Source organism: Lissotriton helveticus, chromosome 11 (assembly GCF_964261635.1).
Source record: "Lissotriton helveticus chromosome 11, aLisHel1.1, whole genome shotgun sequence".
NCBI classification, from domain to species: domain Eukaryota; kingdom Metazoa; phylum Chordata; class Amphibia; order Caudata; family Salamandridae; genus Lissotriton; species Lissotriton helveticus.
The window spans coordinates 10515381-10542850 of NC_136072.1; the positions used below are offsets into that span (position 1 = coordinate 10515381).

General features: G+C 42.1%; 1 protein-coding gene across 1 annotated transcript in view; it reads right to left on the bottom strand.

Moving 5' to 3' along the window:
• Positions 1–27470, bottom strand: part of LOC144791845 (putative cation-transporting ATPase 13A4) — a 366292-nt gene that overhangs the window by 261172 nt on the left and 77650 nt on the right. Inside the window, exon 3 of the mRNA XM_078666630.1 lies at positions 24461–24607. Within this exon, the coding sequence (XP_078522756.1) occupies positions 24461–24607 (147 nt within the window). The remainder of the gene's footprint in view (positions 1–24460; positions 24608–27470) is intronic.

Consider the following 27470-nt stretch of genomic DNA (forward strand, 5'->3'; position numbering starts at 1 on the left):
GTACGAGTGGAGTGATGATGTGTCACCCTATAATTGAGCAGAGGTGGAGAGTTTCCAGAACTTTCCACCACCACTGAAAAACCCATACACAAATGAGATCACAGGGCATGTAAGGGGCATGACTGTTGGGATGGTGTCACCAGTGGCTTTTCCACCTGCCTTCAAGGATATATTTGTAAATTAATGGGTATTATTGAGCAGTGTATGAGTAATAGATGCATTTCCATTTTACAAGTTGAAGCATTGATTGGGCATGCGGTAATAGGCCTTGGACTGTTGTTCCTTAGTATCCTGAGAGAGTTAAATGCTACAACAGGTTGTTAGTTCTCAGTAAACACAAGATTGCAGATTCATTTCCTGTAAACAACCCACATCCTTCACATCTAATGAACCACTTTCTTGTAGGTCCCTTTTATAGTTAAGCTTGTAGATTTGCAGTCTCAGGTTGGGTGTTTTTTAGATAAGGTGCAGCTTAATTTCTGAACATGGTGCCATATATATGTTAGTGCATGTTAGAGGCAAGATAGGACAATATACACCAAAAAGAACTGTTACAAAAAGACACAGCATTGGAGGACCACAGGCCACCTGAAGATCTTCCGCTGTACCCAAAGAGCATTAGAAAAGCCAGACCTCCCTTAGATGGAAAAAGGAATTGAAAACAACATGGGAAAGACTGTGCATGCTTCCCACCCACAGTACACCGCCCATCTGATTAAAAGTTGATACAAGGTGTGGTTTTATTTTAAATATCATAATAACTTCCTCCTTATCAGAGCCACTGTGGAATATGACCAAGTAGAAAAAATATGTACTTTTTAAGCATTTATTTTTAACTATGGACAGGGGCAAGATAGAATGTGTGGAGCATTTACGAAACAAGTGTACAAAATTATATATATAGATATATCATGTCTTCTTTAATTTTAGGCAAGGCACCTGCAGTATTAGCAGACACTTGATCTACAAATGTGGATAACTTTCTAATCTTGACATCATTCAAAGCCACATTAATAGGAGGAATCAATACACCATATCCATTAACAATTCACAAAAAAAATGAGTCACACTGAGACTCATTTCATTCACTTCTTTCATTTCACTCACATGATACACACTCTGAAATACTCAAGCAACATTCCTGAAATGGAATGTTAAAATCAACTCTTTTAACCCAAACATGATAAATGCCCCTGAATATAGGGTCATTACCCAACATATAATTATGTAACTATAACTAAACCCACTCATTCCAATCATTTCTGAAGCTTTCCAATCATTTTATTTCTCAGGCATCATTCAAATCACTCCCTTTTTCTCTTGATGTAGTCTAAGTCTAAGAAACATTTTCAAATTTCTAAATCTCTCTACAGTTTCTTACAATCTCAATCTCTCTTGCGTCTGCAGTGTTTTTACTAATTTTCACTCTCCTTTCAATAAATACTCTAATACATTTAAGTTTTACATCACTCAGCTTACACACACTCCTTTCATTAGTATTAATAAAGGGTTGAGTAATGGTGCGACAGGTCTTTTTACATTATTAATATGAGCCAGACTCTTAATTGCAAATAATTAATTAAAAGGGAAATCCTAAACAACATCGTAGTTCTCTAACAGATCTTGTCCCAGTAGGATTGATAAAAAGATACTACACAATAAAGAACAGCTTAGAGGAACAGAACCAAGTATGTAATTACATATCTAACTACTACTCACATTAAAATTTTGATATACTTACCAAGCAAATTAATGTGTTTTCTTACATTTTCATATTAGATCAATCAATCAATCAATCAATCATGGACATTTGTATAGCGCGCTACTCACCCGGAAGGGTCTCAAGGCGTTGGGGGGGAGGGGTTCGCTACTGCTCGAAGAGCCAGGTCTTGAGGAGCTTCCTGAATGAAAGGTGATCCTGGGTCAGTCGAAGGTGGATGGGGAGGGAGTTCCATGTCTTGGCCGCCAGGTAGGAGAAGGATCTTCCCCCGGCGGTGGCTTTGCGGATGCGTGGTACGGCGGCGAGGGCGAGGCTGGTCGATCGTAGCTGGCGGGTGGGTGCGTAGGTCAGGCGGTTGTTGAGGTACTTGGGGCCCAGGTCGTGGAGGGCCTTGTGTGCGTGGGTGAGAAGCCTGAACGTGATCCTTTTGCTGACGGGGAGCCAGTGCAGGTCCCTCAGGTGGCCGGAGATGTGGCTGTGTCGGGGGACGTCCAGGACGAGTCGTGCATCTCTATTATCTAATCTAGTGATTTTTGTACATTAAAATGATATGCGTCAAGTCATTGAAAAAAGTACTATTTCACGTTATGAAACCTCAGTTTTTCATTGTGAGCACTCTTTTGCGAGATCAGAGAGTCATAGAATTGAATTCTGGTTGGTGCAGTATAGAATAGTGACTTGTGTGTTTATAGTTTATGAGGTTGCAGCCTGTAACAGAATGCACTGTGGATATAGATGTCATTATTTTAAACTTGGATTGCACACAGTATAAATGGGGCCATTGGATTTATGTGGCAGTGGAGGACCAAATTAAGCTTTAGGCTTGACTAAATGATACGGAAAGAAAAATAAAATTATGCGGCGTAATGCAGCACATTTGGTGATAGTATTATTTCATTTTTTGTCATTTTTACAGATGGTAACGCTGTTTGGACAAATATTTCACCTTGTTTGTACCAGTTTAACACAACTATAAGAGATTGAACATAACCAGTCAACCTTTGCGAAGGACTTTCCGCAGGTCGCCATGGTTTTAGCAACTTTTGTTCCATTTGAGCTAGAAAAAATATTTTTTGATAAAATGTTTACTTCACGCATGAAAGTGTAGATTATGTGGCAAATGTGGAAAATCCATAATTATGCAGAAACTCCACGGCCACAGGATCACATGATTCCAGTGGTCCTTGAGCATAATGCAAGCTGCCACAAAAATATTTAATGCCTGATTTAGAGTTTGGATAATCCGTCCGCCTTATTATGATCCCATTATAATCTATGGGAATTATAATTCGGTGTTCGGGATACCTATCAAGTTTTTGGTGAGGTACCCCCTCCGCCAAACTCTAAATCAAGCCATTAGTGTTTAAGATAAACAAGTGATTTCAAAGAATCCATTTTAGTACTAAGTAAACAGAATGTAAACAGTGCCACAATGCTTATAAGTCCAATCAAAGGACGTTTTTCTTCAGTAAAGTATGACTGTCTTACTTTACAAAAGAGGCATGGGAGCTCATTTTTTTGCTAGCTTAGGGCTGAAGGCACCCTTGCGGCAAAGAGATGTGCAACTTATGGGAGCACCAGTTTTTCAGACAGGAACAGAGGGGCATATTATCAAGCGAATCTATGACATAATATCGACAGACAGAATATAGACATACAAAAATATCGACACAAATATATCGACATCAAAAACATTGGTGCACACATGGTGTAATATGTGGTGGCCAATAGTGCGCACATGGTGTACATTGGTGTAGTGCCCAGTGTTGATTGTGTATCCGTGTCACCTCATATTCATGCTACACACCACAGGAGTGATTACATTTCTGATTAACAGGTTAAAGTTGTGGGGGGGGGGCAAATGGTCATCACAGTTACATAAGTCAGTCCCCAAGAAAAGGTGTCTAGATACTCTTGGTCAGTATGACGAACAGGGAGTCATACGGTGTCACCGGACTTCCATCCTGGGTATCTCATCATTGAGACCCCGTATGCTCGTCTGCAGTCGGTAGACTCATCTCAGTTCTTTTCGGAACAGTGTCATTGTGTTCCACTGGGGGTCGGTCTCTAGGACAGTTTAATTAACTTGTTCAGCCATGTGTCCCTTCTCTATATAGTGTGTACTCATCTTTGTGGGGCTGCAGCCGAGTTTTTCGAGTTTTAAGAGTTTTTCGGTAACTCTGAAGAATTCCATGAAGGGAAACTCTGCAAGCTCCATTAATGTAAGGTTCACAGGAGAGATCAGTTCCACTTCTGTGATTTTTTTTAATTTACGAGTGTTTGTCGACGAGAGGTTATGCACAGATCTATACAGGAAACCTATGACAGGCAATTCTCTACACACTCCACCAGTAGCCATGTGACAAAGCTTAAAAATAGCATTTCGTATGGTGAATTATTCAGTGTAAAGAGAAATTGCGCTACAGATTGTGATTTTAAAATGGCGACCAATAAGAGTATTCAAAGATTTGAAACCAGAGGCTATTCTAAGGAAACCCAAAATAGAGTGAAGGCCAGGGTACAAGATACATTGACAATAGATCTTCTGAAAGATAATTGCATGAAGAGGGATACCCAGAAAGATTTTAAGATGATCGTAAATTTCTCAAGCGGTGCCAATAACAAGATTCTTGTACATCTCAGAGCCATTACTAATAAGGATGTTACATACCAGGTGTCTGGACACTTTGAATCCTATCAAGGCAGCAACAGGAATCTATTGAGGTTTCTTTGCGTCAATCATCTTCCAAAAGGCATCAGAGGAGGGGACAATGAGTTAAGATTATGAAGAGTTACATCCAGGTACATAATTGATGTGCAAACCAAGGTACCAACTGGTTTGAATAATGGGGAAGAGCTAGAGATACATTTAAATATGAATTAATCTAGGAGATACATTCTGGACTCCTCCACATGGTTTTTAAGAAGGTATAAGGGTTTAGAAAAATGTGTATTTACCCATATTGATTAGCTATAAAATGAATAGGTGATTTTATGTGTGTGAAGGACCAAAGTAAAGAGGGTATATTCTGGCATCAATTAATTTGCTCTCATCATACTCAGACCTATAAGATAGAGTGGGAGTTTAGGGAAGGTGTAGCTCCTACAGAGTAAGATAATATGAAAGCTATTCTGTTTTATTGATGCATGTTACGGTCTGATAGCCGATGCAATGCATAATAGGGATGTCTAGTTCAGTCAAAATGTGAAATATGAATGCATCTTGCCATGCATCATTGATGGATATTGATTCAATTATGCTGCGGTAGGGTGGATCGATACACTGTGTTTAGCCCATATAGGGCGTGATAGTAGAGACCCACAGGAACTATGTAGAGTTGAAAAAAATTCGCGAGAGCAATAACATTGAAGCACTGACTTTGCTATATATTGGGCTGAACAAATGTGAGAAGAGAAACTGTTCAAAATAATCATGCTATAACATGGGGAAGTTGAGAATGTGCATTGAGACACATCCGTCATTCTTGTTAAAGAATTTTTGGTAACCAATTCACTGTATTGTAATTAATGACGTTTCACAATGGCGCTCGCCTTCATTGAAAACAGCGTTTGCCAAAAGACACCTGAGTGCACTGTTTATCCAATACATTAGGATAATTCTTTTCCGTGAGTGCTGGTAATTATATATGTAATAATTAAGGGCTGAAATGAAGATAATATTGAAAAGTACAGCGTTCCTAAAGAGAACAGGGGAATGCTGGGACATGCAGTCTTCTCAGAGTGGCCACAATTTTCCCACCAATGAGAGTGTGGCCAGAATGTTCCCTCCAATAACAGCAAGGCAGCATGCATATTAATGTGTAAAAGAGTCCTGGAGTCATTTACATTTGAAAAAGGCATACCCGTCTAAATGAATTATGCTGTTTTTGAAATAAATGAGGTCCTGCAACCCGCGCTGTGTGCCTAATCTGTCTCCTTGAAGGAGTGATTTTCTGTTTGATATATATATATATCCAAAAACAAATTAGTCTGTTGCTGGTGCACTCTATTCAGCGGGTGCCGGTCTCGAGGCCAGACAAAGCCTCGTGTTAAATTAAACAGCAAAAGATTTTTGAAAGACCGCACTCCAAAAAAGGGGAACTTTGTGAAGGCTTGTTTTTATTCTTTAAACGCACAGATTATTTGTAATGGCGAGTACAAAGAACTCCAAATGCTTAATAATTGCTTGATAACGTTTTTAATTGAATGTAAGAAGAAATGTTACTAACTCTGAAAACTACACTTACCAGAAGTCTTTGCTATGGTTTATGCACTATAAATGGTGACACAAAAAACGGACTCACGACACCGTGAGAAAGAACATTACTTGTTCGAAACGTTGGTGGGTGGTGGTAGGTGGCGGAGATCATCATGCTTGAATAAAAACAAGCCTTCACAAAGTTCCCCTTTTTTGGAGTGCGGTCTTTCAAAAATCTTTTGCTGTTTAATATATATATATATATATACTAAAAAAACACAAGTTTCAGGGACGCTATAGTTAGGAATTAGCATTTTAAAAAACCCTTAGATATTGCCTGAAAAAAACACAGTTTTCAGGGACGTTATAGTTAGTGTGACATTTTACTTATACAAAACCAGAGAAATTCAGCCGTTATTGTTAGGTGAGATAACTATAACTCATGGCCCCGCAATGCACTGCTGATGATGTCACATATTATATCACTCATGACATGGTCAGTGACATCACTGATTAAATCTCAAATGACATCACTGATGATATCATCCACATAATCTCTGATGCACCTGCTCATACCCCACTATAGCCTATTATACCCCCACTCCAAATTCCAGGCTAAGGTTTTTTAAATGCTAATACTAACTATAACGTCAATGAAACCTGTGTTTTTTTCAGTGAATTTCCAAGGTTTCTTAAATTCTAATTTCTAATTATGCATACATAGGTAGGGTTATATACAAAAAGAGGGAGAAAGGCACAGAAAGAGGCAGGAGATGTACAGAAAGATGACACCAATATACATGAGACATGTCTGCCTGTGCAACCGAATGACAGAGCAGAACTGAGAACATTTAATCACCTATAGGAAAAGCTACCCACTTTTTAAGCTACCATCTTCAGATGCATAACACATGTGAGTACATATACTAGTATACATACACCTCAGTCACAAGAGCACACAGACCTTTAAGCATGGCAGCTCGCACTTCGAATTTGAGTACAGAAAGAGGCAAGAGAAGTACAGAAAGAAGCAAGAGAAGTACAGGAAAAAAACAAGAGAGGTACAGAAAGAGTAACAAATGTGCATAAAGAGACAAGATTCGAGCAGAAAGAGGCAAGAGGGGTGCAGAAAGAGGCAACAGAAGTGCAGGAAGAAGCAAAAGAGGTACAGAAAGAGGCAAGTGGCATGCAGAAAGAGGCAAGGTGGGTGCAGAAAGAGGCAAGAGAAGTGTACAAAGAGGCAGAAGGGGCGCAGAAATGTACAAGAGAGATGCAGAAAGAAGCAAGAGAGGTGCAGAAAGAGGCAAGAGAAGCGCACAAAAAGTCAACAGAGGTACAGAAAAATGCAGGATAGGTGCAGAAAGAGGGAACAGGGGTGCAAAAAGAGGCAAGAGAGCTACACAAAGAGGGAAGAGGGGTATAGAAAGAAGCAAGAGAGGTGTAGAAAGAAGCAACTGAGGCACAGAAAGAGGCAACAAGGGTACAGAAAGAGGCAAGAGAGGTACAGAAACAGGCAAGAGAAGTACTGAAAGAAGCAACATAGGTGTAGAAAGTAAGCATGGGCGAAATTTGTGAATTCGCAGAACGGATTTCCCCGCGAAATCGCAAAAAAATCCGCGAATTCGCCCTGGAGTACTTTCTACTGGCTAATCCAGTAAGTGCTCCCTCATTGGGTAAATGTATAGTGCTTTTACTACACTGCAGCTGCGTAAAGGGCCAGAAGATGTGTCTCCAGTGACCATGTGTGCCTGTAACACATGCACAGGCACACATGGTCACTGGAGACACATCTTCTGGCCCTTTACGCAACTACAGTGTAGTAAAAGCACTATGGGGCAGATTTACAAGGCGCTTGCGCCTCTTTGGCGCCGCAGTTGCGTCACTTTGTGACGCAGCGGCAGCACAAAAGATGCGCCATGTTGCTGGGTATTAACAACGTGACGCATCTGAGAGATGCATCACGTTGTAAAGCCCTGCGCCATCAGGAGGCGTTCCGGCGCAGGGGAGGGCGTTCCTGCGCAGGAACGCCGCCTAAAAGTGGCTGAGTGAAATCTACAAGATTTCACTCAGTCACTTTTAGGCCAATGCTGCGTCAAAACGGCTTGACGCAGCATTGGGGAGATAGGGCCCCCCAGAGCATTGCTGGAGCTGTGTCGCGCTTGCGTGACGCATCTGTGCCGTTTATGCCACATGGTGCGCCGCATTGTAAATGCAGCGCACCATGGGTGGTGGAGCTGCGGCGCACAATAGCTGGCGCATCCCTGAGGATGCACCAGTTATTGTAAATCTGCCCCTATACATTTAGCCAACGAGGGAGCACTTACTGATTAGACAGTAGAAAGTACTCCAGTTGAGTAGAGGTATTGCACAAAAAGGTGGCATCTTCGTGGACAAACACGCAGGGCGGGATTCATTCTGCCCCCTGTTAGACTCGTTTTTTGTGCCCTTCTGCCCTCTGTTAGACTCGTTTTTCCCTTGTTTTTCTGCCTTTCTGCCCCCTGTTAGAATCTTTTTTTGTGCCCTTCTGCCCTCTGTTAGACTCATTTTTCCCTTGTTTTTCTGCCCTTCTGCCCTCTGTTAGACTCGTTTTTTGTGCCCTTCTGCCCTCTGTTACACTCGTTTTTTGTGCCCTTCTGCCCTCTGTTAGACTCGTTTTTCCCTTGTTTTTCTGCCCTTCTGTCCTCTGTTAGACTGTTTTTTTGTGCCCTTCTGCCCTCTGTTAGACTCGTTTTTCCCTTTTTTTCTGCCCTTCTGACCTTTGTTCGACTGCTTTTTGTGCCTTTCTGCCCTCTGCATCACCACATCATCACTCAGCGCTACCCCAGCATCACTTAGCACCACCACATTATCACTCAGCACCACCACATTACCACTCAGCACCACCACATCACCACTCAGCACCACCACAGCACCACTCAGCACCACCACAGCATCACTCAGCACCACCACAGCATCACTCAGCACCACCACAGCACCACTCAGCACCAACACAGCACCACTCAGTGCCACCACAGCATCATTCAGCACCACCAAAGCATCACTCAGCACCGCCACATTATCACTCAGCACCACCATAGCACCACTCAGCACCACCACAGCATCACTCAGCACCACCACAGCATCACTCAGCACCACCACAGCACCAATCAGCACCACTACAGCACCACTCAGTGCCACCACAGCATCACTCAGCACCACCACAGCATCACTCAGCACCACCACATTATCACTCAGCACCACCACAGCACCACTCAGCCCCACCACAGCATCACTCAGCACCACCACAGCATCACTCAGCACCACAACAACACCACTCAGCACCACCCCAGCCTCACTCAGCACCATCCCAGTATCCCTCAGCACCACCACAGAACCACTGAGCATCACCACAGCACCACCACAGCACCACTCAGCGCCACTCCAGTAACAATCTGTGCAACCATTCAACAACAACTGGTTCAAATATGTTCTCTCAATTTTTCAAGCTTAATTACAAATGTCACAAAAAGATGTTAATAGTTCACTTCTGTTCTTGGATTTTCATCACAATAAAATAAACTGAACATAATTTTCACAAAAGTTATTTACAAAAGTTTAAGCTATTGCCATTATAAATTAAAATCACTTTTATTTAAGTATTATTATTTATATAAATTAAAAGCCATTGTAATTTGTAATATCAATACATCTAAGTCACGTAAATAAAAAACATGTTGCGTTACAAATGCTATAGGTGTCACATTTGCGAAAGTTATAACTATTGGCATTGTAAATGACAAAGCTATTAATTTAGCTATTTTCAAAACCAACACATAAATAACAAAAATTGTCATTTACAAGACCAATAGCTCAAACTTTCCTAATGCGAGACCTATTGCATTGCAAATGCTTGTTTTTATATCTGTCAGTGCTTCCTGTTGAGGTTTAAATTTTGTGACAGGCGCCTCATTGCCTACTTGGAACTATTCTCTGACCCTGCTTCAAGGGTCAGAGCAGGGTCAGAGAATAGTTGCAAGTAGGCAACGAGGCGCCAGGAAGCACTTACAGGCTTACAGCAGCAGGTGCCCAAGTTGAAATTAATTTCTTTGTAACCCTTTCGTAAAAGGTTACAAAAAATTAGCTTCAACTTTTGCACCTGCTGCTGTAACCCTGTAAGTGCTTGGCTGAAGATTCGTCCCCGCTGATTCGCGGATTTTACGGCGATTTCGCGAGATTCGCGGATCGCGAAATCGCAGAAAATCCGCAAATTCCGCGAGCGGAACGAATTTTCAGCCCATGCTTAGTAGAAAGAAGCAAGATAAGTGATGAAAGAGACAAGAGAGTTACAGAAAGAAACAAGAGAAGTGCAGAAAACAGCAAGAGGATATAGAAAGAGGCTAGAGAAGTGCAGAAACAAGCAGGAGAGATATAGAAAGAGGGAATGGGGTGCATAAAGAGGCAGGAGAGGTGCAGAAAGAGAGAACAGAGGTGCAGAAATATGCAAGAGAGGTACAGAAAGAGGCACAAAGAGTGCAGGAAGAGTCAAGAGGGGTACAGAAAGAAGCAAGTGAGGTGCAGAAAGTAGCAAGTGAGGTGTTGAAACAGGCAAGAGGAGTGAAGAAAGAGGCAAAAGAAGTTCAGAAAGAAGCAACATATGTACAGAAGGAGGCAATGGAACTGCGGAAAGAGGCAATATAAATGCAGAAAGAAGCAACATAGGAGCAGAGAGAGGCAAGAGAGGTACAGAAAGAGGGATGAGGGGTGCAGAAAGAAGCAAGAGGGGTGCCGAAAGAAGCAACAGAGGTGTAGAAAGAAGCAAGAGAACTGATGAAAGAGACAAGAGAGGTGCAGAAAGAAACAAGAGTGGTGCAGAAAAAAGCAAGATAATGCAAAAAGAGGTAAGTGAGGTGCAGAAAGAGGCAAGTGAGGTACAGAAACAGGCAAGAGGGGTGCAGAAAGATGCGAGAGAAGTACAGAAAGAAGCAACAGAGGTGCAAAAGGAGGCAATGAAACTGCAGAAAGAGGCAAGAGAGGTGCAGGAAGAGGAAATCTGGGTGCAGAAAGAGGCAACAGGGGTGCAGAAAGAAGTAAGGGAAGTGCTAAAAAAGCAAGAGAAGTGTAGAAAGAACCAACTGAGGTACAGATCGAGGCAAGGGGGTGCAGAAAGAGGCAAATGAAGTATAGAAAGAAGCAACATAGGTGGAGAAAGAGGCAATATAACTGCATAAAGAGGCAAGTGAGGTACAGAAATAGGAAAGTGAGGTGCAGAAACATGCAAGAGGGGTGCAGAAAGATGAAAGAGAAGTACAGAAAGAAGCAACAGAGGTGCAGAAGGAGGCAATGGAACTGCAGAAAGAGGCAAGAGAGTTACAGAAAGAGGAAAGAGGGGTGCAGAAAGAGGCAACAGGGTTGCAGAAAGAAGTAAGAGAGGTACTAAAAAAGCAAGAGAAGTGAAGAAAGAACCAACAGAGGTGCAGAAAGAGGCAAGAGGGGTACAGAAAGAGGCAAGAGAAGTGCAGAAAGAAGCAACAGAGGTGCAGAAATAGAGAGCAGGAGTGCAGACAGAGGCATGAGAGGTGCAGAAAGAGGGAAGAGGGGTACAGAAAGAGGCAAAAGGGGTGCAGAAATGTATAAGAGGGATGCAGAAATGTGCAAGGGAAGTACAGAAAGAAGCAAGAGCAGTGCAGAAAGAACCAACAGAGGTGCAGAAGAAGGTAACATGGGTGCAGAAAGAGGCAACAGAAATGCAGGAAGACGCAAAATAGGTGCAGAAAGAGGCAAGAGAACTGCAGAAAGAAACAAGAGAGGTGCAGAAATAGGTAAGAGAGGTGCACAAAGGAGGAAAAGGGTGCAGAAAGAGGCAAGAGGGTTGAAGAAAAAACAACAGAAGTGCAGAAAATAGCAAGAGTACTACAGAAAGAAGCAACAGAGGTGCCAAAGAGGCAAGAGGGGTGCAGAAAGAGGCAAGAGAAGTGCAGAAAGAAGCAACAAGGGTGCAGAAAGAAGCAATAGATTTGCAGAAAGAGTCTAGAGAGTTGCAAAAACAGGCAAAAGAGGTACAGAAATAGAGAACAGGGATGCAGACAGAGGCATGAGAGGTGCAGAAAGAGGGAAGAGGGGTGCAGAAAGAGGCAAGAGGGGTGCAGAAAGAGTCAAGAGGGCTGCCAAAATTTCAAAGAGATGTACATAAAGAAGCAAGAGCAGTGCAGAACAAACCCATGAGGTGCAGAAAGAGGCAACAGGGGTGCAGAAAGAGGCAACAGAAATGCAGAAAGAAGCAAAAGAGAAGCAGAAAGAGGCAAGAGAACGGCAGAAGGAGGCAGGAGAGGTGCAGAAAGAGGCAAGAGAGGTGTACAAAGAATGGGAAAAGGGTGTGGCAAGAGGGGTGAAGAAATAAGCAAGAGAGATGTAGAAAGAAGCAAGAGAAGTACAGAAAGAAGCAACAGGGGTACATAAAGAGGCAAGAGGGATACAGAAAGAGTCAGGAGAAGTACAGAAAGAAGGAACATAGGCGCATGAAAGAGGCAATAGATCTGCGGAACGAGGCAAGAGAGTTGCAGAAACAGGCAAAAGAGGTGCAGAAATAGAGAACAGTGGTGAAGACAAAGGCATGAGATGTGCAGAAAGAAGCAAGAGGGGTGCACAAAGAGGGGTGCAGAAATTTGCAAGGGAGGTACAAAAAGATGCAAGAGCAGTGCAGAAAGATCCACCTGATGTGCAGAAAGAGGCAACAGGGGTGCAGAAAGAGGCAACATAAATGCAGAAAGAAGCAAAACATGTGCAGAAAGAGGCAAGAGAACTGCAGAAAGAGGCAAGAGAGGTACAGAAAGAGGCAAGAGAGGTGCGGAAAGAGGCAAGAAGGGTGCAGAAAGAGGTAAGATGGGTGAAGAAAGAAGCAAGAGAGGTGCAGAAAAAAAGCAAGAGAAGTGCAGAAAGAAGCAACAGAGGTGCAGAAAGAGGTAAGAGGGGTGCAGAAAGAGGCAAGAGAAGTACAGAAAGAAGCAACAGATGTGCATAAAGAGGCAGGAGAAGTGCAGAAAGAGGTAACAGAGGTACAGAAACAGGCAGGAGAGGTGCCGAAAGAGGGACCAGGGGTGCAGAAAGAGTCAAGAGTGGTGGAGAAAGAAGCAACAGAGGTGCAGAAAGAGGCAAGAGAAGTGCAGAAAGAGGCAAGAGAGGTGCAGAAACAGGCAATAGAGATGCAGAAAGAGGGAAGACGGGTGTAGAATTAAGAAAGAAAAGTACAGAAAGAAGCAACAGAGGTACAGAAAGAGGCAAGAGGGCTACAGTAAGAGAAAAGAGAAGTACAGAAAGCAGCAACAGAGGTGCAGAAAGTGGCAAAAGGGGTACAGAAAGAAGCAACAGAGGTGCAGAAAGGAGGAAAGGAAGTACAGAAAGAAGCAAGTGAAGTGCAGAAAGAGTCAAGAGAAGTAAAGTAAGAGGCAAGAGAGGTACATAAAGAGGCAAGGGAGGTGCAGAAAGAGTGAAGACGGTGCATAAAGAGGTAATAGAAGTGCAGAAAGAAGCAACAGAGGTGACGAAAGAGGCAAAAGAGGTGCAGAAGAAAGAAGCATGAAGGGTGCAGAAAGAAGCAAGAGAGGTGCAGAAAGAAGGGAGGTACAGAAAGGTGGAGATGTGGAGAAAGAGGCGAGATGAGTACAGAAAAAGGAGGAAATGTGCACCAAGAAGCAAGAGAAATGCAGAAAGAGGCAAAAGAGGCACATGAAGAAGCAAGAGTGGTTTGTGCACCATTAGCACCAATTTAATACCCACAAATTTGGCATAAGTAACAGGTGACCACACCAGGTTTGCAATGGGCCTTCCACCACACTGTAACACTTGTTGCTTTATTTTTGGTGAACTTTGAGCTGTTTGACCTGGAAACAAGTTTTTTTTTTGTTCAAATCTGCAGATTATGCTGCAGATGATGGGTTGTATGGCAAATGTGGAAAATATCTAATTATACGAAAATCGGTTCAGTCGAACAGTCGCATAATTCCAGTGGCCCTGCTCATACCTCCAACTAGGTCCAGAAGTGCTCCTCAGTGGTTCCTACATTTTTTTTGTCTCATTGAGTTTATAGTGTAGCTTATACCGCTCGTGAAGCAGGAGAAGCGCTTGCTGTGTCCCCTACGCTACTGGAGTAGCTTGTATCCTGTGCTGCTGCAGCTGTTAATCTTACCAAGGACTTCGTTGCTTCTGTGGCCGCAGAGGAGGGAGAGGCGCCGGCCCCGGGACTGCGAGGACCAGCATTCACCACCTACAGCTGGTCCTCTTCCCGTGAGTGCCGCGCCCCCTCCCAGTGCCACGCCCTGCTGATTCTCAATAACTACTCGCGGCCCCCGCTTCGCGGGAGCCGCTCGTGAAGCAGGAGAAGCGCTTGCTGTGTCCCCTACGCTACTGGAGTAGCTTGTATCCTGTGCTGCTGCCGCTGTTAATCTTACCAAGGACTTCGTTGCTTCTGTGGCCGCAGAGGAGGGAGAGGCGCCGGCCCCGGGACTGCGAGGACCAGCATTCACCACCTACAGCTGGTCCTCTTCCCGTGAGTGCCGCGCCCCCTCCCAGTGCCACGCCCTGCTGATTCTCAATAACTACTCGCGGCCCCCGCTTCGCGGGTGCCGCTCGTGAAGCAGGAGAAGCGCTTGCTGTGTCCCCTACGCTACTGGAGTAGCTTGTATCCTGTGCTGTTGCCGCTGTTAATCTTACCAAGGACTTCGTTGCTTCTGTGGCCGCAGAGGAGGGAGAGGTGCCGGCCCCGGGACTGCGAGGACCAGCATTCACCACCTACAGCTGGTCCTCTTCCCGTGAGTGCCGCGCCCCCTCCCAGTGCCACGCCCCTCCCAGTGCCACGCCCTTCCTTCCCGTGAAGCAATATAACTCCCACCTATCACGCGCATCGCGGGACGCGCGCGGGTCGGAGCACGGGGCGAAGCCCGGGCAAAGGGCGGGCCGTCTAAGGTCGCACAAGGACGGGACGGGCCACCCCTCTTTTAACTGGTATATTCAATTTTGCATTCTGTGTCTTTATATTCGGCCCTTAAAATGTGTTCGTAATCAGAACTTTTATTGACAGCTGAATTTACTAATACATGGTAAGGCACTTTTTGCCTTTTTCTCTTAACTTTTAATCAAATATACCTGGGTGAAACCTTATCTTATGGCATATAAAAAACTTAGATCACGTACTATTTTTATGAAGAGAATGGGCACTGAAGAAGCTGTTAGAAAATGCTCTGCTAAAACAGTAAAACCAGGACAGCTGATTGGAACCCCCGCTATTAGTAATTATTTTCGAGCTCTGTCTCCTAAAAGACAATTAAGTCCTTCGGATACCGAACTATTAGTAACACCAGAAAACACTCTTCCTAAAGAGGTCGCTGACTTGTCTTTTTCGGATGCACAGACTACTTCGGCTGTAAGCGATCTTGGATCTCACTCTATACCTCAAATTCTACGATCCAAACAGGAGCCTCAAATTACTATTTCTGTCTCCCCCAATGTCACACTGACAAATCAAATAACTCATCTTTCTAATTCTGAGAACCTCTGCTTAGAGGGTATTCAACCAGTGGAGAATACTTCTGAGCTAGAATCACATTTGGAAAATATACAAACTGAAATTTTAGATAAACACTTTGATTTTAAAATGAATTTGGACACATCACTGGATACATTTCTCCCGAACAATATGAACTCTACCAATGTGGCGTCCCCTATATCTAAGGCTTTATACACATTACAGGAAATTCTCGAATCTGTCCTCTCTTTTTTGGGTAATATTTTAGAAAATTCGGATCAAACCTTGGATGTTCAAATCGGCATTTTAAAATTTCTGGTAGAAGAAAAAAGGAAAAAAGATCAAATGATATCAGTAAATAACATACAGACACAGGAGGAAAAAAGGGAGGTTTTTTATCCCTCTCTCTCGTCCAAAGCTTTGATCCCTGAATCTCAAAACAAATGTGATAGTAGTACTCAAACTACTTACCAGGAGTTAAAATGCCAACTTCACACTAAAACTAAGAAAGACACCAAAGAGGCCCGAATATACTCCTTAAAGAAATTGTTCAGAGAAGAGCCTTCATCGCAAATAAAAGAGTATCCGATTTTTTCAGTAATAAAGAATAACAATATGATACACAATGCTGATGAAGGAGATGAAAAAACAATTGTTCTATCTGTTCTAGAGGAAGAACTTGAGCAAAAGCCTATTCAAATGAAATGTGACAAAGGATCGAAAAGGAAAATCAGAAATAGGAAAATAAGAAGAAGAATTAATAAAAAGAGATCGAGAAAGATAAGATTTAAAGATATACCTATAGAACATAAAAACGAGGAAGGTCTTTCTGAGATATTAGCCATCAAACAACCCTTGGAAGAGATACCAAGTGGAAAAAATAACAAACCTCCCATTCAACAATTGAATTTAAAGGCTCCTGAATATATACCATCTGGAATAAAAAGCAGTATACAAAGCAGTATTGCACAAAAAAATAAAGAAAGCAGGACAAACGTGGTATTATCCCCTGGTGGTTGTCAACCTATGACGAAATATCTCCAGTTTGAAGAGCTCTTTCCCACTGACAATTCACCGTTAAATCGAGGAAGGATAATTAGTCTGCTACAGCATATTTACACCTTGCAATCTATCACCAGTAAAGAGATAGACTTAGTAACATTCCCATTAAAGGAAAATAGGAAAATTGCGAAAGTAGCTTTCTGGTCGTCTGTTCTTCCTGGAATTATCGTAAGGGAAAAAGAAATATTACACAAACATGGCTATGATGTCATAGAAATATCTCCACCGAAGAAATACTTAGATAATGTGATTGGCCACAAAAACACAAATAGGAATACCATGCCAAAAGAATGGGACATAAACAACTTTGCTCGTGCAAATATGGGGCAAAATAGCACTAGGAGAGACACTCTGACAATCCAGGTAAATGATGGTCAAAGAAATGTATGGAGCCAATACTATGAAGAAAGAGAAATCAAAAAAATACCAGAATCCTGGGCTTGGGTTTCTGAGGCCTTAAATAGTAATAAACAAAATCACCAATTGCATTGCACTGTTTAACAGTAGTTTAAAGATCACCTCGTGGAACTTAGCCGGAAAAACTAACAATAAAATGAATATAGCATTACAAAATAACCCAGATATATTAGCCATACAGGAAACATGGGCTATAAAACCATTCAAGCAAAAGGGTTATTTTGTCTATGATATTCCGGCTATATCGACAAGTAGAGGTCACGCTAAGGGTGGTCTGGCAATTCTTCTAAGCGAGGAACATGAATGGGCTCAAGTAATTATCCATTCCAAATCTGACAACTTTCAATGCATTGAGGTTTCATTAAAGACAAACACTTCGGACCAAAAAAAGGCATTTTTGTTTTTTAATATGTATATTTCTCCAGGTACCTCACAAGATACTACTTTTTTGGTTACTATTGATTTGATTGCTAAACTAATTGAAGAAAGACCGAATACCCCGTATTTGATTGCGGGTGACGTAAATGGGAAAATATCTAATGCTGATATTGGCAAGTGGGCACAAACTTACGAAGATGAACTAATAGATTTACCAACTCCGATTTTCCCAAAAGGTAAAATCTCTGACAAAAGAGGGAAAATGCTACTAGCTTCACTGCCAAGTATAAATGGGACAATATTGAATGGCTACATAGAGGGTGATAGACCAGCATCTTTCACAAGGCGTGGAAACGGATCCCTATCAATTATTGATTATCTAATATGTAATATAGAGATAGTGGATACATTTCAATATTTGAAAATTGACTTTACAGAATACAGTGACCACGCTCTTCTCTGTTTATATACTGGCTGGTCATTAAAACCTTCTCTGCCGAACCCAATTATGCAACTTAATGGGAATATAGAAATCAGCAAGACGCAAAGGCGAATTTTTTGGAATTCTGGGACTCTGCATTATATTAATGGAAAGATCCTACAAAATGAAATTTTAACTACAATGCATTCGGACTGTCAAATAACAAACTTTGAATGCATTATGGCAAATCTTAAAATGTTACTGCTCAACAGGGAAAAACCACGTATGAATCAAATTTGCAAAACTTCCAACGAAAATGCAAGTAAGAGGAAACTAAATAAATTGATTCGTGGGCAATTCTTAAATTTTATACCCGCCATACAGCAAGAGATAAATAAACTAAAAAACCAACAAAGAAGGAAAAAGAGCAGCGAAAAAAGAAAGATTCAGGACAAAAATTGGGTGGATATTCACGAAGCGGCAAAACAAAATAATCAAAGAAAATATTGGTCATTGATAGCCAAAATAATTGGAACTAAAAAGACACTACATGCCATACCAGTACCACCGCAGGATTGGGAAGGATATCTAAATGACCTATATAAAGCAAACCCATCCAATGATGATAGTAATACTGTTGAACCTTTTTTAGAAACTAAACACTCACCAATGGAAAAATGTACAGTATTTTCTATTGAAATGCACATTAGAAAAGCCCGATGTACCTCTGCGTCAGGCCCTGATCTGATACCGATCAAAGTATTGCAGTCCAATCCCAAACATTGGAGTCAGATGTTGACAACATTATTTAATCACATCTTCTGCACCAGGAAAATACCAAAATCTTGGCAGGGAAGTACTATAATTCCCATATACAAAAAAGGGAACCGGAATATTGCTAGTAATTACCGCCAAATTGCATTAATGGACGCTACAGGCAAGATTTTTGCAGCAGAGGTATTGGATCGATTAAAAGATTGGTGCTTTTCACAAGGAATAATACCGATGTATCAAGCCGGTTTCCGACCAAATCACTCAGTAATAGATAATATCTCAATTCTCCAGACTATACTTGACAAATATACTGGGCGTAGATCTCAACCAGTGTATGCTGCATTTATAGACTATTCAACTGCGTTCGACCGCGTTGATAGGCCAACCCTGTGGAAAAAATTGAGAAAACTGGGGATTTCTGAAAACCTACTGCAACTAATAATTATGTTACACACAAACACCTGGTCCCAGGTTCAAATGGGAAGTGAGAAGGGTATTACAAAACCAATTAATACCTTGAATGGTCTTAAGCAAGGATGCCTCCTTGCCCCAATTTTATTCTCGCTTTATCTAAGCGATTTACCTTTTCATCTGCAGCAATGCACTAGTCTGCCCCCAAAGGTTGCATCTCAGAGCATACATGCATTGTTATATGCAGATGATATAGTCCTGGTAGATCTCACACCATTTGGCCTTCAAAATCTGCTGAACTCCTTGAATGACTATTCGAAGGTCCACTTTTTAATTCCTAACCTAACAAAGACTAAAGTGGTAGCGTTCTCTGGTCGAAAAAAAAGTGCTAAATATAGCTGGTACCTTAATGGGAAAAGAGTAGAGGAAGTAAATGAATATACCTATCTTGGAAGGATTTTTTCAAAAAACATACAAAATTTCAAACAAATTGACAATTTAAAGAAAAAATCTGAGATACACGCAGGGGCGCTTTCTCGATTGTATATGGCCACTGGAAATAGGCATTTTTCTTCGTTACTCAAAGTGTACAAAGTAAAAATACCTGCGGTACTGTCTTATGCTACTGAACACTTACCAATGAAACAATGGTCTTTCATGGATTTAGCAGAAGGAAAGATTTTGAAAAGACTATTAAAGGTCGCTTCATCGACATCTGTACAGGCACTTAGACTGGAATTTGCCCTAACAAGCTCGTATGCCACAGCTGTGGCAAATATCATCAGATGGGCCTACAACATCTTGCATGCAAAAGAAGGAACACTGAGATTTTTGTTAAAGATGGAGATTTTTAAACCCGAATCTCAATGTCTTACCTTTACCAAGAATATGGTTGAGGCATTCAAACTAGCATGCCTCACAAAAGTTATTCTGTCATCTTGGTCAAAATCCCAGTTAAAACTCTTTTTGAAATGCTTTACTCCGAGATTAAGTTACGATCTAGATCTAGTCCATTGTAGTAAGTTGTCTACTTATAAAATCTTTACACAATCACTGGAATATAAGCAATCTCGGCCATATTTGGGGCTCTGTCTAACACACGGAGCAAGAAGGTCCATAATTATGCTGCGTTTAGGAATCCTACCGGTTTCTGCCTTTACATCTAAATGGTCACCAGGAGACTCCCCTATGTGTAAACTGTGTTTCGGGGGAGTGCAAGATATCGTGCACATATTATTTGTTTGTCCACACGAAACTGCAGTAAAAGCACGGAAAAGATATGTAGGGCCGATATATCAGAAATATAACATCACTACTGTTGACAGCTTACTATCATTATGTAAACAACCGACTGATGAATGGGTCTGTTATAACTTCTATAAATTTTTGAAATCTTTTTTAAAATTATATTGATGTGTATTTTGATTCTCTGCAAACTGTTTTAAAACATTTTTTGTGGTCCTCAGCTGAGTACCAGACCAAATAAAAATCTTTTTTTTTTTTTTTTTTTTTTTATAGTGTAGCTTCTATGGAAACGAGGAAGACTAAACCTTAGGTTACCACTCCACAACACAGACTACCATACCACATAATTACTCTCCATAACACATAATCACAGTCTATATATTTCCTATACACTAAATACCACATACTTTCTATCCACATAATTTCACTGCACAACATACCACATAATTCCACTACACACAACGTACATCCACTCCAATCGAAGAAACATTTGTAAAAAACTTTTACATTTTCAATGCCAATAGCCCTAAATTTTGCAAATGCAAGACCTATTACATTGAAAATACTTCTTTCACTAGTAGACACATTTGCAGAGTGGTGGAGAGAGGGGGCTGGGCCTCTGACCAGCGGTCAGGAATTCCCCTACATAGCACTTACAGGAGGTACCAGGAGGGCTTCTTGTTCTCTGAAATCCCACAACGGTAAAGTCGACTTCATACCCCCAACCAGTAGTGTGTCAGGAGGAGCATTTGCAGAGAGGTGGAGAAAGAGGGCGTAGCCTCCAAAGACCTTTTAGCAATCTCACTGTGTTGGACTTACTGGAGGTAACAGAAGGGGTAGTTGGCCCCCAAGGACATCCTTGGGGGCCAACTACCCCTCCTATTAACTCCAGTAAGTCGCACATAGCAGGATTGTTAAGTTCTCATAGCAGGCCATACTCTATTTTCCCACCACTCTGGAAACGTACTCTCTGGCACGCTTTTGGATGGGGTTTGAAGCCCTCTATGCTGCTGGGGGCCCTTAGGGAGCAATTAGTCTATCTATTACCTTCAGTAAGCCCCACACAGTGGGATTGCTGAGAGGTGGACACAGGCCATGCCCCCTTTCTCCACCACTCTGCAAACGCACTTCCTGGCGTGCTTTTGGTGGGGGATGAATTTTGGCCCCGGAGACCCCATCCCCCTGAGGCCCGGCCTTACTTTTTATTTTTCATTAAAATGGGGAAGGGGGCCGAGATTCGTCAATGGCGCCAACGATGGCAAAAGAAAACCTCCTTTTGAATAGAAACAAGGTCCTAACTATAACTACCTACTGGCGACCGCCAGTAGGTAATATATATATATATTATATATATATATATATATAAAGGGAATGTGGGGTAAAGCACTCGGAAGTCCACACGGTAAGACTGAAGCTCAGTAAGTTCCCCACCCACAATTGCTGTCACAGATTCTACCTGAAGATACCCACATATAGGTTACACATGCAAAGTCAGGGTCTATGGAGCTGACACTTACAGTGATGTTATAATTGTAACACAAAGACAATACTCACAGTGAACAAGAAACACTACCTTGGTTGGCAGCAGTGCCCACAGATCCTAGTGATCAAACAGGAACAGGCAAATCAGTAACATAAAGGGTGTACAACTAAATACACAACCACAATAGTCAAGGAGGAGTGGTTAACATGAAAGAAGGGAAAACAAAGGGCATACTTGGCAGAAGGTAAGAAACACAACCAATAATGATACTGGAAGTTAGGCATGCAGGAACAGGAAAACAGCAAGGTAGAAACTGGAACAAAGAAAAATAGAAAAAAAGGCAGTTATTCGAAAAAAGTAAATACAGAAGGAAAGAGACTTCAAGGGTGTACAAAATAGTCCTGGTTCAGGAATTGACAAAATAAGGTATAGCTAAAGCTCAGTTTTCAAGGTATCACTGAAGGCAGTGCTAGTTCAGAAACAAAGTATAGCTGCAACTCAGGACCAAGGTATCTAGGTAGCACTGAAGGCAGTGCTAATTCAGGAACAAAGATAGCTACAGCCATTTAATGATGTTAATGCCTGCACTTTTGCTAGCTTTGCTTTCAGAGTGACTTTCTTATCTTCATAGCTCCCGATACTTCAGGGTGACATCTACAATAAAATTGTGTTCGATCTTCTGTGCCATGCAAAGAATTCTGAAAATCAAATTTTTAAAATGTGTTTCATAGTCTGACTCTAAAGAAGGTGGTAAATCGAATTGAAGGATCAACTCCCTCAATAAAAGCTTAGCTACTATGAGTGAGGAAGGCACACCTCCTGGTTGAGTAGGCAGACAATTACAAGAATGTACCTCAAATTATTACAGGATATGGCATTTCTATTAAGTCTGTTTCTAATCTTGTGAAAAGGGAGGCCCTTCAGACTTGCCAATGTGACTCATTGTCATATTTGTTGTCATTCCAACATTCAACTGTTGGCAAGCTATACATCTTTGGCACCAATTTTTCTGCAATGGTTCTAAAATGAGGAATGAACCAATACCTTTTAAATCTCCTAAACATTGTATTCCGCCCAACATGGGTGGGGCCATAGGCAACAGCATTAAGCCAAGTAAAAAAAATATATATTTTCTAAAAACAACAGCATCTCATTTGCGTCTTTTGAACATCTTGCCTTTTCCTCTCCTTTCTTTACATCCTTTAGGTCCTCATTTTGCAATTCTCTTTGCTTTTCAGGTGGCTGAGTCGACATAGACAAGTAATTATTACATTTTCTAATTTACATTCTGATGTTTCATTTATTCATAATGTACCTGACGTGTGGGCGTAGTATTTTGCAAAATCATCTTTCGAAGTAGCTTTGGTGGCGGTGTGCCTCAGAAATAAATAAATACATAAAGAGATAAGTAATGTCTTTGGCCACCTAAGCGCATTAATGCCTGGGTCCATTAATTGTCTTTAGTGCATGTGGTGACTGTTGGGCAATAATGACGCCACTGAGACTTGTTTTTGCTTGGGTCAATGATGACCAAAACTGCTAGTGTCTATTGGGGCTCATCACTGTCTGAGGTCATTAATGCTCATTATTGCCTGTGAACATAGAGGCTCATAATACTACTTAGGAACAACAATATTCATTACTGCCTGGGGCCATTGATGCTTCTAATGCTGGGGACATTAGGCCTTACTGCTGCATGGTAATGATATTCCAATATATATTTTTGATGCCCGGTGCCGTTGAGGCACAGTGATGCTTAGGGTCATTTATGGTCCCTAACACCTAGAGCCTTTTCTGGTTACTAAGCCCTCAGACCATTGATTTTCATTACAGACCAGGGCATTTAATGCTCATTAAGGCATGTAACTATTGATGCCTATTACAGATTGAGATATTTGATTATCAAAACTGCTCACTTCCAGTAAGGGTCATTCCTGCCTTGAGCCATTAGCATTAATTAATGCCCAGGTCATTAATATCGCAACCCAAAGAGGCTCATTGTTTTCTAGGGGCATTGATGTTCATTACTGTCTGTGATCATCGAAACTAAAACAAGGACTCAAAATGCAAAAACGTATTTAAGGTTTTGTTACCATGAACAGACTGGAAATTCACCAGTTACAATATTAGCTTAACCTTACCCTCACCCACTCATGAATGTGAAATGTTGAATACATATGTCAGAGAGTTAATATGTGAGTTAATATATGTCAGAGAGTTAATATGTGTGTGAGGTGCTCATGGATTGAGGAATGGAATGAATTGGTAAATGTGCAAGCATTTATGTGGCAGCACAAGTGCTATTATTATTCGGAGATAGTCAAGACTTTCTCAGGTTATGTTTACTAAACAGATGAATTCCAAGTATTTAGCTTTTTTTTTATTGTATTCACAATTCCCTCCCTTGATTCATAGGTAAACCTTTGCTAAGGTTTTATGCGGCAATTGCTCAGGGTTCATTCTGATAAAATAATGCGGTAATACTGCATGCGGAATTACCAATAATGCAGCATTAGGTGTGTGTTACGGCAACATGACAAGCTCCACTGCTAAGATAATGATGTATATCCTTATGGTTCACCCTTCATGATCTGCAACACTTATTCACAGTATTTTCCCTACACAAATGTCCACAAGATTTACCTGGAGTGACTTGTGCAGGGAGAACATGTGGAATTTTCATATTAATTGCAATCCACTATCAGGTGCAAGATCCCATGCGTTCCCTCTCTGGGATTATTGGCGCACTCGTAGAGTCCTTTAGTATGGATGACTGTACATCTTGTACCCCCTCCCCCCACCCCAGAATGCTGCTGGCATGATTGTGCTGATGGTGAGTATACTGAACGTTGTACCTTGTGCTCTGGCTTCATGATGGCTCGGTTGATGAGGGCGTTCTTGTCAGCCGCAATGAGATAGTCTCTCTTCCCCCTCGATGGGCTCATGAGTGCAGGCAGGTAGATCCATCTCACCTTCTTCCTGGAGTAGGTTTTAAAGTCATCCTAAAGAGAGAAGATGTCACAGGAGAGTCAGTACACGGTCAATGGATAGCAGAGGAGGAAGTCAACTCACAACAGTTGAGCAATGCTCTAGTGTTTCTGTCTCCAGACCACAAGATTGAAGAGAAACTTATCATAGAAACATACTTCTGATCCCTGACACCTTGACTAGTTGTGGAGTGTAATAGTAATATCATATCTGTTGGGCAATGCTCTATTCTTTCTGTCTCCAAAACAGAAGATTAAAGATAACCTTATCATAGAAAAACATTTCTGATCTGTGAGAACTTGACTAGTTGTGGAGTGTGATAGTAAACTCATGGCGGCTGAGGAATGCTCCACTGTTTCTATCTCCAGACCAGAAGATGGAAGTTAACCTTATCAAAGAAACACATTGCAGATCCCTGAGACCTTGACTAATTGTAGAGTGTCATGGAAGACTGTTCTCATCTCGTAGTTAGAATTTCTTCCGTATTCCCTAAAAGTCTGTTAATTGGAATAAGGGCCACTACTTCTCTCAAGGACAAAAAAGACAACACTGAAATAGTGATGTGGAACAGTTGTAGAATGTAGTGAACAGTGTAAATTGAATTTACAATATTTGCGGGGCCCAAAGACCAGCTTTTTTCAAATCAGTTTATTTATGTACTTACTCACAGCTGCTGACTGCTTTTCACTTTTTTTTAAACTTTATTAACTTTTTTCTGAATAACCTAGAGACTGCGATTACTTCCATATATCAATAGCATTTTCATATACAAATCACACAGCACATTTCACATTACTACAGTTCGTCAGGACTGCTTTTCACTTAGTGCAACTTTTACGGTTCGATTGTGATAACAAGCAAAGTTGACTTACAGTGATAGTGTAATGATCACTGGTAATGCCTTGGTTTCATACTATAACTGGATAATCCTCTGAAATATTTAATTCACTGTGCCTTGATCATTGCACTGATCATAATAAAAACATGTTTAAAACAACTCTGTAATCATGCTATATGTATTCACCCATAACTCTCAGAGTCCCACCAGGTCTGGGTACCAGAATATCCTTTAGAATAAATATTATTTACATAACATTCCCAAATGGTTAATAAACAAAATCTACATCCATTGTAATATTTTGTAAACAATATTTAGGAAATAATATTCATGTTGGAAGGTACATTTATTTGTCATATTCTGACATATAGTCACCACCATGCTATATACCCAGGTTAAGTTATTAAAATGTTCCCATGGCAGCATAGATTTAGATTTAGTTAGGAGAACGTAGACGCAATAGTGGCTCATGGCAGCTGCATTGCAAGTTACTTCAAGCACAGAACAGGCAGAGCCCAAGGGGCTCTCCAAGCTTCCCTCGCCCAGAAGAGGCTCACTGCAGACAGAAGCAGTGCAAGCTTCCTTCACCCAGAATAGGCTCACTACAGACAAAAGCATTGCAAGCTTCCCTCACCAGTAGAGGCTCACTGCAGACAGAAGCAGTGCAAGCTTCCTTCACCCAGAATAGGCTGACTACAGACAAAAGCAGTGCAAGATTCTCTTGCCCAGAAGAGCCTCACTACAGATGGAAGCAGTGCAAGCTTCCCTCACCCAGAAGAGATTCCCTACAGACAGAAGCAGTGCAAGCTTCCCTCGCCCAGAATAGGTTCACTGCAGACAGAAGCAGTGCTGGCTTCCCTTGCCCAGAATAGATTCACTGTAGACAGAAGCAGTGTAAGCTTCCCTCCCCCAGAAGAGGTTCACTGCAGACAGAAGCAGTGTAAGCTTCCCTCGCCCTGAAGAGGCTCACTGCAGACAGAAGCAGTGGAAGCTTCCCTCTCCCAGAAGAGGCTCACTGCAGACAGAAGCAGTACAAGCTTCCCTCGCCCAGACGAGGCTCACTGCAGACAGAAGCAGTGCAAGCTTCCCTCACCCAGAAGAGGCTCACTGCAGACAGAAGCAGTGCAAGCTTCCCTCGCCCAGAAGAGGCTCACTGCAGACAGAAGCAGCACAAGCTTCCCTCATCCATAATAGCCTCACTACAGACAGAAGCAGTGCAAGCTTCCCTCACCCAGGAGAGGTTCACTGCAGACAGAAGCAGTGCAAGCTTCCCTCACCCAGAAGAGGTTCACTGCAGACAGAAGCAGTGCAAGCTTCCCTCACCCAGGAGAGGTTCACTGCAGACAGAAGCAGTGCAAGCTTCCCTCACCCAAAAGAGGCTCACTGCAGACAGAAGCAGTGCACGCTTCCCTCATCCATAATAGCCTCACTACAGACAGAAGCAGTGCAAGCTTCCCTCACCCAGGAGAGGTTCACTGCAGACAGAAGCAGTGCAAGCTTCCCTCACCCAGAAGAGGTTCACTGCAGACAGAAGCAGTGCAAGCTTCCCTCACCCAGGAGAGGTTCACTGCAGACAGAAGCAGTGCAAGCTTCCCTCACCCAGAAGAGGCTCACTGCAGACAGAAGCAGTGCAAGTTCCTTCACCCATAATAGCCTCACTGCAGACAGAAGCAGTGCAAGCTTCCCTCGCCCAGAATAGGTTCACTGCAGACAGAAGCAGTGCTGGCTTCCCTTGCCCAGAATAGATTCACTGTAGACAGAAGCAGTGTAAGCTTCCCTCATCCAGAAGAGGTTCACTGCAGACAGAAGCAGTGTAAGCTTCCCTCGCCCAGAATAGGTTCACTGCAGACAGAAGAAGTGCAATCTTCCCTCACCCAGAAGAGGTTCACTGCAGACAGAACCAGTGCAAGCTTCCCTCACCCAGAAGAGGCTCACTGCATGCTTACCTTGGCCAGAACTGGTGCATTCCAGACAGACAGGTGCAGTGCAGTCAATGGTGCAATCTTACCTCACCCCGATCAAGAGCAGAACAGACAGTA